The 10,927-nt window shown below is 44.2% G+C and overlaps 1 protein-coding gene across 1 annotated transcript; it reads left to right on the top strand.

Annotated features, from left to right (window-relative positions):
* Positions 1-256: 256 nt before the first annotated feature.
* T265_03567 (hypothetical protein) lies at positions 257-7,698 on the top strand (the record flags this gene model as incomplete). Its single annotated transcript, XM_009168086.1, has 7 exons — positions 257-266; positions 439-747; positions 770-1,141; positions 1,206-1,360; positions 3,269-3,370; positions 3,410-3,649; positions 7,308-7,698. 7 exons carry the CDS (start codon positions 257-259, stop codon positions 7,548-7,550), a joined length of 1,431 nt encoding a protein of 476 aa, XP_009166350.1.
* Between the last annotated feature and the right edge of the window lie 3,229 nt (positions 7,699-10,927).

The raw sequence follows: 10,927 nt of genomic DNA, 5'->3' as shown, positions 1-10,927 counted from the left end.
TGGCTATCAGTTACCGATGGAGAGCCTCAGTTAAGGATTGCCGTTCCTTTTAAGATACGCAAATGGACTCTGATCACGCCATCGTGCGGGCCTGCTTAGCACTTCGCTTTCCGCCAGCACTACTCGTGCCGAAAGAGAGCAGCTCTGTTCATCACCTTCGACAAGTTTCAGTAGCTGAAGAGTATCGAGCTGATCTGGCTAGAAAGCTACGGGAAACGCACACTTAGGTAAACGACGAAGAGTCCTTGGTGAATGAATGGAGGCGAGTTAATGAAGCGGTACTGTCAGCTTTCAGAACTGTTTGTCCAGCCCATCTGACTCGACCCAATAAACACCGGATATCTTCGAGGTCAGTAGATCTTACTGCCGCCGGAACGACCATACCGACAACTAGCGAATTGATGGCGTACACAGATCCTTCAGATACCGGATAATCAGGAGCCTCAGGAACGACAGAGGACGCTGGTGGATTTCGAAAGCCCAGAGGATGGATAACGCTTTCGCTGCAGGCAGAAACAGCGCCCTGTTTTAACTGGTTCGATAAACGGGTCAAAAGAAGACGGGTGTCAGTGAGACAATGTGCGAGAAAGACGAAATGGCAATTCACTCCCTCGATCGTCATCTTGAGCGGTGGGTTGAGCACTTCCAAGAACGTTTCATCTGGTCTCCTTCAACGCAACCGCTGGAAGAACCAAGTGGGCCCGAATGGAACATTAACACCAACCCACCATAAGCAACCGGAATCCAGTGTGAGATTTCAATCCTGAAGCGCGACAGGGCACCTGGCCCGGATGGTGTACACCCCGCACTCTTCAAAGAAGGTGGAGAGGTCCTGATGAACAATCTGACAAACACTGCAGAAGATTTGGAACAAAAACAATACCGGCCGAATGGAGCGCCTCGACCGTCATCCCAGTTTTCAAAAAGGGAGCAAGACCGTCATGTAAAAACCATCGTGGTATCAACCTGGTATCGGTCGTATCTAAAGTGCTCTCTGGCATTATTTTGCGCAGGTTTTTGGATTATCGGGAGAGACATATTCGTGAGAATCAAGCTGGGTTTCGCCGTGGTCGAGGATGCATCGACCATATCTTTACCCTGAGACAAACTCTTGAACAGCGCCGCCCCTCAGACATCCCACGTTGGTCGTTTTCCTTAATCTGAAAGCTGCTTTTGATTCTGTTGATTGACACTTACGTATTTAGGTAGTTGTGACAAGGCGGATGGAAGCATTACTGACGAAGTGAACGCCAGGATTGTTAAAGCGCTTTCTACTTCCTTTCGAGTTAGGCATCCCTGGCGTTCAAGTAACATTAGGTTGCCAGTAAAAGACGGGATCTATAGCGTGCCAATTTGTCCAGTGATCTGCAGTTGTGAGGCTTGATCGCTCTGAGCTTAAAACATGAGAAACTTGATTTCGTTGGGCATCAGTACCTTCAGAGCATTACACAAGCACCATGGGAACCTCACACCAGCGATGCTGAGTTGCTGCAAATCGTTTTCTTTAACAAGTCATATGCTTGTCCAATTGATCAGTTGATCCAGCTGCACCAACTAGGCCGGCCGTGCTCTGGTGTGTGTTTGTTGAGGCATGCACCAACTAGGCCGGCCGTGCTCTGGTGTGCCGTGTTTGTTGAGGCATATGTCCGCTGACAGATGCCACAAAATGGATAGATCTGGCCTGGGACAGAGCGTCAAAAACATGACAAAGGGACTTGACTTTTCTGGCACGTGCCGCCTGTGGGGGTGGAGTATCAAAAACCCATCACATCAATGTTTGAAGATACTCACCGATATGATGATGTCGTGCAACCATTGGTGATGCTATTTCCTTTCTTTTTCTGTTAATCGTCTACTCGTTGCATCATCCTATCTTATTATGCTTCTATATCTCCATCCTACAGTACCCGCTGCCATAAGCTGCAGCCACCAGAACCACCGTTGACAGTTGGCAAATTGTTGTGGATAGACTTATAAGTATAACAGTAAGTACACAGGCTTCACCGGTTTCGAGAAACAAGCTGATCGAAAAAGATCTGCGACCATCCATCGGAGATGGTTTCTCTAACAAAATGGCCACGTGAACCACTGTTTGGTTGGATGTTAATGAATAATAAGGACGGCATTAGAATTGATCGTATTCCTGTCGATTTCCTCTGATGGTCTCAGCAACAGGCGAGATTAGAATATCTACGGAAATTCATCAGTGAAGGTTCCAGTTTTCAGTAGTCGCTAATTGACGTCAATGAATAGCCTCTTAACTTGGATGTGCACTGAATTGAATCAAGTAGTAGCCGCGGTTTGATATTGGATGGAGTTCACTTTGCCGTGCGAAATGATGAGACGAACCCTGTAAAGCCATCGAAATTACCCGAAACATGGATTTTTTGTGCGCATCGTTTTCTGTCCTGGAACTCCCGTGGAAGAGTCATGGTTGATCAAGTTCTGCTTTGAAGCAACTCAGTTCAGTTAGATGGCTACCCATTAAGCTCGGAAAATGCTCCTAGCTTTCACCTTTAAAGAAAATATTGAAGGTCGGCTTTTAATCTGCTCTAGAGTCAACTACATATACTGAAATGGAGAAACAGAAAAGTAGTAATGTCATGTATATCATATACTATGTATCATATTGTCATTTATATGATGTTATTAGTAATGATTATTAGCATGTATCGTGTTGTACTATATATACATATATAAAACGAATGACCTGGTTTACACCAGTTTAATAATCAGACGCGTATTTTGTGTCAAGAGGTTTTCATTCTTTACATTTCCTTGGACACCACACAATCACCTTACTTTTAGCGCCAAAGAAACCAGACTATATTGGCGGGTTACGCGTTTGACGTCCCGGTTGTCTATCAGACTGACAAGTAGAAAGACGAGATCACAGCAAAGCAGTTAGATAGCTTGTATCGCCCTTAGACCATTCCGGACGAATTGTCTGGCCCACTGCATGGTCCGTTGGCTGGGTGTTTATTCTCTCCGGCTAGTATCCAATATCAATGGAGAATAATACCCGCAGGTCACCTTACAACGAGTTGAATCCCAGCTCGCCACACGTTTCCTTGCCTTACAGTTACTGAAACGTTTCTCAGTCGCACTGCTTGATTTACTGCAGCTAAGTCATAAGGGAGGGCGTACCAGCTCCGTGAATAGGATATCACTGAGATACTCAGTTATCATTTGACTGGATTGTTTCCCTTACTTCGTTCAATCGCTTCACTGTTGTAGGCTCATTTGTGGTAATTTTGCGAACATGCAGGCCACAGAACGAAGGCAGATGGAGAGCGTCAAGACATTGTACAATGCTTTGTACAAACTGAAGCAAAAAGTGCAAGATTTGGTGATTAAACTTGAAACACAGGTATTTTCCAGTTTTCAACCGTCCTCTAACCTGCGGTAGGGAGAAAGTTGTGATTGGCCCCGATATTTGAGCACATTAGCTTTATGTGCGTCTGAGCTAAGTGAAATCCGGAAAGTCTTGGAATCGGACCGCTTTTCGAGTGAACATACTCTAGCCTTGACGCCGATGCTGCTTAATCCGGAACCTGACCCAACATTAGCCAAAGCAACTGAGGACCGCCTGGCGTTGTTTAATCATGACACTGTTCCGCAGTATCTGCGCACTAAATTGGACCCTAAGGTATGTTGCTTTTTCACATGTGTGCTCCCTTAAACGAATATTCAATAACTGAATTGTTTATGTTTCTAACTTCTACGTTTCCAATATTGCGACTTCGATTCAGACGGTATGACAACCCATCTTTACTGGCGTTTTTAAGAGGTTATTGTGATTATGCAGTTCGTTGTACATTTTCACGGTGCTTTTCTCCCAGAATGAAATAAATGATCCGGGGGGTTGCCTATAGCCCCTTTGGACAACTAGAAATGGGATCAAGACGCCGCGCTGTCTTTTTCGCTGAATGCGGGAAACAGTTCATATTGTGCTGGCCATCTCTGATAACGAAACCAATATTTTCCTCTTGGGTAGACCTTATTATATTGCTAAACAGTCCCCTTAATAAGCTGAATTCCAGACAATAGAATTATCTGCGCGACTGTCAAGGGTTACTTTTATGGGTTATGGCGGACCATGTATAGGTTCACGTGTGCGAAAGCACCACAATTGGATTGCAAACGTGCTTTTATGGGTGTAGATGGGTAAAAACGCCCAGTACTTTTGGTTTGTCTATCTATAGTGTATTAGTGCGAGAGTTGAGGCGTGCTGATCCGTATAGGCTAATGCAGCCAAAGGTTAATTTTGTAGCACTTAGGAAGGGTATTGATGAAATTGGAAACAGCTCATGTTTCAATGATATTTGTGTCATTCGGTGCCCTCTCGCCTATGGTATTCTAGAATTGGAGTCTTCTGCAATCGTGTCTTTTTGTATTCTAACATGATCTTTTCAAGGATCTGGGGAAAACGTACAATATTGTGTCACTGGCTGCCGCTTTCATCATATTATCTGCGTACATCTTCATCATAATATATGTTCGCATTGTTTTTTTCAAAGCGATTCTTCCGCTTAAAGCCGTTGATATCAATTCCCTTTGAGTAGTATTTTTAAGCAAGACTGCCAAGACCTAATGGGTGATGGCGGATGCACTATTATGTGCCCTTAGATGAGATGCGCTTCAAAGCACTTGCCTTTTTCCGTCTCTGGACCTCCTAGCCAATTGGCACCCGACTAACTATTTCTTGTCGATCTGTCAATGCTTCTGTTCTGACCACTACATACACTCGACCTTGTTCCATTCATTAAGTACACCAAATGATGCCATTTAAGCGACCGCTTGCTTAAGGCTGAGTCGATATTGGCACTATATGTACTGGGTGGTGAGTGATTAATGTGTGACTACAGCTGAGTCTCGGTGCTTCGGGGTCTGTATCATCCATCGGTTGTGCAGGTTGTGAGTGCGAACTGATATTTTATCTCTTGTGCGGACGACAACCTAACTCGTTGCCTGAAACCAATAAGAAAAGTCCGGTCTACAGCACTTTGGTCCTTGCTGCTAACGGAACGTTGTGATAACCGGAAATCGCAAAAGGAAAAAATTAACCCTTTCGTTTTCGTTTTCTGGGTTGACCTCTTTCTACTTAACTTTTTTCTGACACCCGAATTTCCCGGAAATACTACACTCGACGACCCAACGGCCGTTGCCATCCGAAAAAAAAATAACTGAGTAAAGGTCACCTACTTCCCTTTAGGTGTTAGATGAAGATTACACATATCCTTTGTAACCCGTGTTACCACAAGCTAACTCAACAAACACTATGGCCTTCAGTGAACGGTGATAATCGATTCAAATCCTCTGATTTGCCCTTGAAAAACAAATGGTCATGCATAAACACAAACTCACCGATTCAACTTTCCCTCTGTCTTATTTTTAATGCATTTAACCTGAAACACTTGTTTCCACTCCGTACTCTCCAGCTTTGCTGTCGCGAATGCAATGTGCCACTTGCCTCCGTTATTGATTTGTGATTACTACCCTCACCATACCAACATGACAATCAACTGCGAATTGTTTTGCTACTGCAACCAGCAATGAACCGTACAATTCACGCGCTTTAGTGAACCTTACGCTTCTCACAATACGATGACGCTGGTAGTCCGCTTGTGTCACGCTACGTTTGCTGACTCCCTAACTAACCGGCCCAGCATTCAAATTTGACTACGTTTTATTTGAGTGGATATAGCTATCACGTAGACAAATAAATCAGTTTGCTTCATTTCCACTGTAAATTGCCACCGCCGTGTAAAAGCTACCGGAAAGTCCATGTGGGGTGACCGCTGATAAGACTTCCATTGGGCTACCCTCGAATGAGTGGATACTGTAGGATTGCCTGTTGATCTGTTCGCCGAGCTTGCCAGTTGGATTGGATGGGACCCACCCAACCCCGCACTGATGATGTCACCTCGATTGGTAATGGAACGTTTGCAATCCAACTGCCAAGCTCAGCGAACAGACCAACAACCAAGCAGCGTACCCGATCTACCTATATTCCACAAGATTGCCATGCTGTAGGGCTGTTGCTTTTGAACGCTTGTCTTTGATTAAAAATACTTCAATCATTGGATATTAAACAATGAACACTGTGGTTGATTATTATGGAACAAGCATGGGGGCAAGTTGGCCTATCCAAATGGCTAGAAAGATGACCACTATTCTATAACTGTTACAACAGGTACTTGATATTCCAACCAGAAACTGCCTTTATAGAGGACATCCTAATAAAACTACCAAGGCTCATCACTACTTCCACAGCCAAATTCAACCTATTGATTTTCCGACGGTACGTGAGCTTCACGCAAGCTTTTCTTATTGTAGACCCCCATACCTTCATGTGTATTTATGCCTTGATGAGCTGAGTTGAGCCTCAACGTTAGGCCGGTTGTAATAACACAGGGACTGTTTGGCTTTTTTGCTTCTCAGTGTTTGGCGTTTTTCCATTAGTCACTACCCTGAAAACCTCATCAGATTCATCGGGAAAGTTTCGGAACATGTGAGTCTTCTCATTCAGAGTCTTGTGTACGCAAATGTTGCAGCTCTGCTTCACTCGTTCGTGGTAAAGAGTTATTTTAACCTCTAAACCGAATGATGTGCGGTACTTGATGTTCCGATCATGCACAGACGTCTCGGCCTTGATTACGGAAGGCACGGGATCAGTTCTATTTTCAACTTATAAGGCAGGTATCATTAACCTTCAAATCTAAGATACACTACGGATAGCCGAATGTATTCTATGGTTTCAAGTAGGACATAAGGTTGACGGAAACTTGGGGACTGCCCCACCTGATTCATTAACCTTCAAATCTAAGATACACTACGGATAGCCGAATGTATTCTATGGTTTCAAGTAGGACATAAGGTTGACGGAAACTTGGGGACTGCGCCCACCTGATGAGCCACAAGATGGGCGAAACCGGTCGTGGGCTGTCGAAGAGTTTTCAGCAACCTTGTGAGTAGTTTCCTTTACGAGTGTTACCTGATAAGTACCCGATGCATGCTTCTGCCGTCTCGCAGGCTCCCGAATGTGCCTTTCTCACCATAGAATCACAGTACTCCATCGAACCGACATGGATGACTGAATTCACAAGTGAGGACTGATAGAAATAATGCATGCAGATAAAAACTACAGCAGATCATGAAAGTCATACACGGTGCCTTATACTCTGTGTCCCGGTTTACTAAATTATCGATTTTCTGTTGTTGAAGAAAGATGTTTGATTCCATTTTCCCTCATACGAAAGCCTACAACTATTATTATATCCGGACCCACTTTCATCCGTTTCTAGCTGGAATCTCAGTGTCTCGCACAATCCAGTCGAGCTTCTGCAGTGCCTTCGGATCAACTGACCAAATTAATCAACCAAACCAACCGTGCAGTGGATGCGAGCTTGAAGGAGGTGTCCTTGCTTAAACAAGAACTGGAAGCTGACTTTTCGGACAGGCAGAGCAAAACAACAGGCAGTGTGGAGGACTTCAATGCACTCCTTAGTTTAGTAATCAGTGGGAAGGGTCTGAATACAACACATTGATACTACATCTTGTATATCTATGTACATATTTGCCTTATTATTTGAAATGGAAATTTTTATTTTGTACTACCTTTAGTACGCAATACTTTTGTCGTACTTTGTCTGACCGGTGCATTCATTGATCTCGTTCAAATACATCTCACGCAACGGTCCTTCATTCTCCTTCAGGCGACAGTCGCTATGGAGTGATTAATAAAGTTTGCCCCAAGTCCACAAATTCCGCTGGTGTGTGTGAAGACGTTCTTGATTGGAAATTCTCTAGTTGCGCGAAGCATCCGCGGATTAGCTTTCCTAGTAACAGCTGTGCAAACCACCTTCGTGTGTGATTTGAGCGGTGTTTTGCGTACGTTTTCATGCGGTGCGTTTCGGTTCTGCGTGCAGTGCGCTAGCTGCAGAGGTCGTCCTGATATCATCGTCGGCGATGTTTCATTACTCTGCAGATTCCCTACAATCTAAAGGCTAACATTCTGCGAACCAGTGGCCTCAGTCCATCACTGCCTTCCACACGTGAATCAGTCTTGTACAGTTTTGTGGTGGTGATATTACTTTGGACGCTGTACCATACTCAGGTAATAAGCAGCCAAAACATGATTATTTGCGTCAATACTATCCTTTAATTTTGTGCTCTATTTTGTAACTCTTGACGCTAAAGTTCACGATAGGGGCCACAAATCTGAGCTTCACTCTGTGAGATCCGATAATACCTCAAAAACGGAGGCCTGTGTGTGAGCGAATGAACTATACGTGTTTCGGTAAACATGTTGAGCCTGGTGAACTTATTCGCTTCGATCATTTCGGGTATCGATTGCTGCCGGTTCAACTCATCATTGTTCCTTACTTATCATTTCAGCCACTCGCGTGATTATCGTGTGCTCATAAGGAGCACAAAAATGGCTATTTTTGATCCAGCGGCAACAAAGACCTTGGTGTTTTTCAGTCTACTGATCGTCACCTTACCTCTGGCATCATTTTTCACCTCGAAGTGTGTTTTCGTGGGTGAGTTTCTTGGCCCCCAACTTTACTGTTTGGTTTCAGAAGTGTTCAACGTCACTAATTCTTCAGCCTATTTATACGGTGCTGTAGTCGCCATCGTGGTTGTCCATCTCATTCTACTTAGCTTTGTTATTGTCGCGTTCTCCGACAGCAAGAAGGATTCCGAAAGGAAAACGGAATAACTATCAGCGGTGCTGTTTACGCAATCGGATTTCTCTCATTCCCTCTCCTCTCTTCATCTGACCGATTTGAAATGTTTAATATTTGACGCCTCTACTCCATGCCATACGCAGCTGGTCAACCGTATCAATTAACCATTTTCACATTGTTTAATCACGTGCTCTTACTGTTTTATGTAGCCTTACTTGGTACTTGTTTCGGTAGCTTCCATGAATGAAGTGACATGTGATAGTATTGATGGCATACTGTGGCATTTGTGAATAAGTTATTACAGTTTTCAAACGCTCTTACACGTTTTTGCTCTTTGTCGGGTCGTGCTTTGTCAGTACAACTTGAGTTGCATACGTATAAGTCTAGTCACAGCGGCATTGCCGTCTCTCTGGACGAGAATCCTGGCGCGTGACACGTGAGTTGTTGGAGTCACCGGCGGATATGGGTCGACATGACCAAACATCTCCCCACCAGAGGAGCAGACCTCAACTTGTATTTCCACGTCGAGTACTGCTTGCGCTTACGTGGTTTGACTATCGCTTGCAGTACTGTTAGTTCTTATTTTTCCCTTTAGTTGGTTCTAGAAGTTGTGGTAACCTGAGCCAGTACACCTTTGCCATATTGTCCGCTTTCTTCCTATCTTTTGCTTTTGCTTTATCACGGGAAATCCCTATTTCCCGTTATTGTACTGAATATGCTTTGATAGGATGCCCAAGGTCTGATGGGAATACCGTGCCTTCAGGATGTCCAAGGCGGGTATCCAATTCGTAACATAAGTCCTTCATAGTCACATTCCTCCGAATACTTCGTGTGTCCTAATTGGAACAGCTGAATTTCGAATCGGAACATCTAATGATCCGTATTGAAACATTTAATGAGAAATACCGGGATATCCAGACTAAAAGATCTGCAGAAAGGAGCATCCACTCAGATAAAACGTGTGTGACCATCCCTGGATCATAGAGTCGTTGAAGAAGAAATGAGATTGCCATGTGGGTGAAAATCTATAGCGAAAGGCCGAGGAGCACGGTAGACCTGTTTCATCCTTATCGGAAGTCATCAAGCGGGGCGCATCTGACGAACCCTTGATCTCCCGGCTGATTGTCAGTGATCAACATGCAATTAGACCGGCAATAGCATCGCTTACCTTCAATCAAGGGGTCCACATCACGTGGTCACGCTTGTTGCCTGGTTCCTCGTGTGACGATTGCTCTTATGGAGGTTTCAATCACCGGGCGAATTTTATTCTCTCTCTGAGCTAGTTGCCTCCTATATAAGTAGCTCAGAGGGAAAATAAAACTCGCCGAATGACTGTTACGTCCATTGGAGAATTCGTCACGTAATTTGAACCCCGTTATTGAGGGGGGAGTGGCGCTAGGTGACGATACCGGTTGAGGATATAACGTGTCATGGAATTTCTAAACAGCAGGTGGTTGTAGGTTAGTCCCAAAGTCGATTGCGAAATACCTCCATCAAACGGATCCAAGTGAGCTAGATTTCACACTTGTATTGTCGATTGTCTTTTGAGGCCTTCTAGACGAGATATAGCTCCAACACATTCTAGTGTCGAACCTATTTATAACTAGCATGTAATTCAATCAATAACAGAGTGTTCCATTACGGTACTTCACAGGACAAAATTTCAATGGATGAATGCCCCATAGATTACCAGGTACGTTATTTTGTCACTATGTGTCTTTCAAGGTTGCGAAATAGTATCAATTATCCACCAGTTGACAGGTTCCTGTGTCGAGTTTGGCCGAACGATTAGATGGGAATCGACCGAACTGGTTGATCGATCAAATAAGGTAATCGTTATGATCTCGGATGTGGATAACGCGCACCAAACCGTGTAGTCTGGCGGAATAAACCCCATTTTTGACCAGTTAGGAATATCGGAAAAATCAGGATATGACGGGAGATTCAATAGGAAAACTGTTTTCACAAGGCCTGGGATGATGAAAGTCAAATGTGCCGTTATGAAATATGGTCAATATACCAATGGCGTACTGTATGAAACAACCCGTACCTGTGTTGAAGTGATTTAGAAATGAAATTGTAACAGGTCGAAAGAATTAATGGTGTTGACCTGCGCATTACACCAAGCGCCTCTGCGGTGGTGGAACGATGCTTACCACTAGTTACAATCATCACCCCCAGATATATCGCAATAGCCTTCCCCGTCAGCTACGGTTCAGTGTTGAATTCTTCAG

Source organism: Opisthorchis viverrini (assembly GCF_000715545.1).
Source record: "Opisthorchis viverrini unplaced genomic scaffold opera_v5_52, whole genome shotgun sequence".
Taxonomy (NCBI): domain Eukaryota; kingdom Metazoa; phylum Platyhelminthes; class Trematoda; order Opisthorchiida; family Opisthorchiidae; genus Opisthorchis; species Opisthorchis viverrini.
The sequence above is the reverse complement of the archived record's forward strand: the minus strand, read 5'-3'. Positions and strand labels throughout refer to the sequence as shown.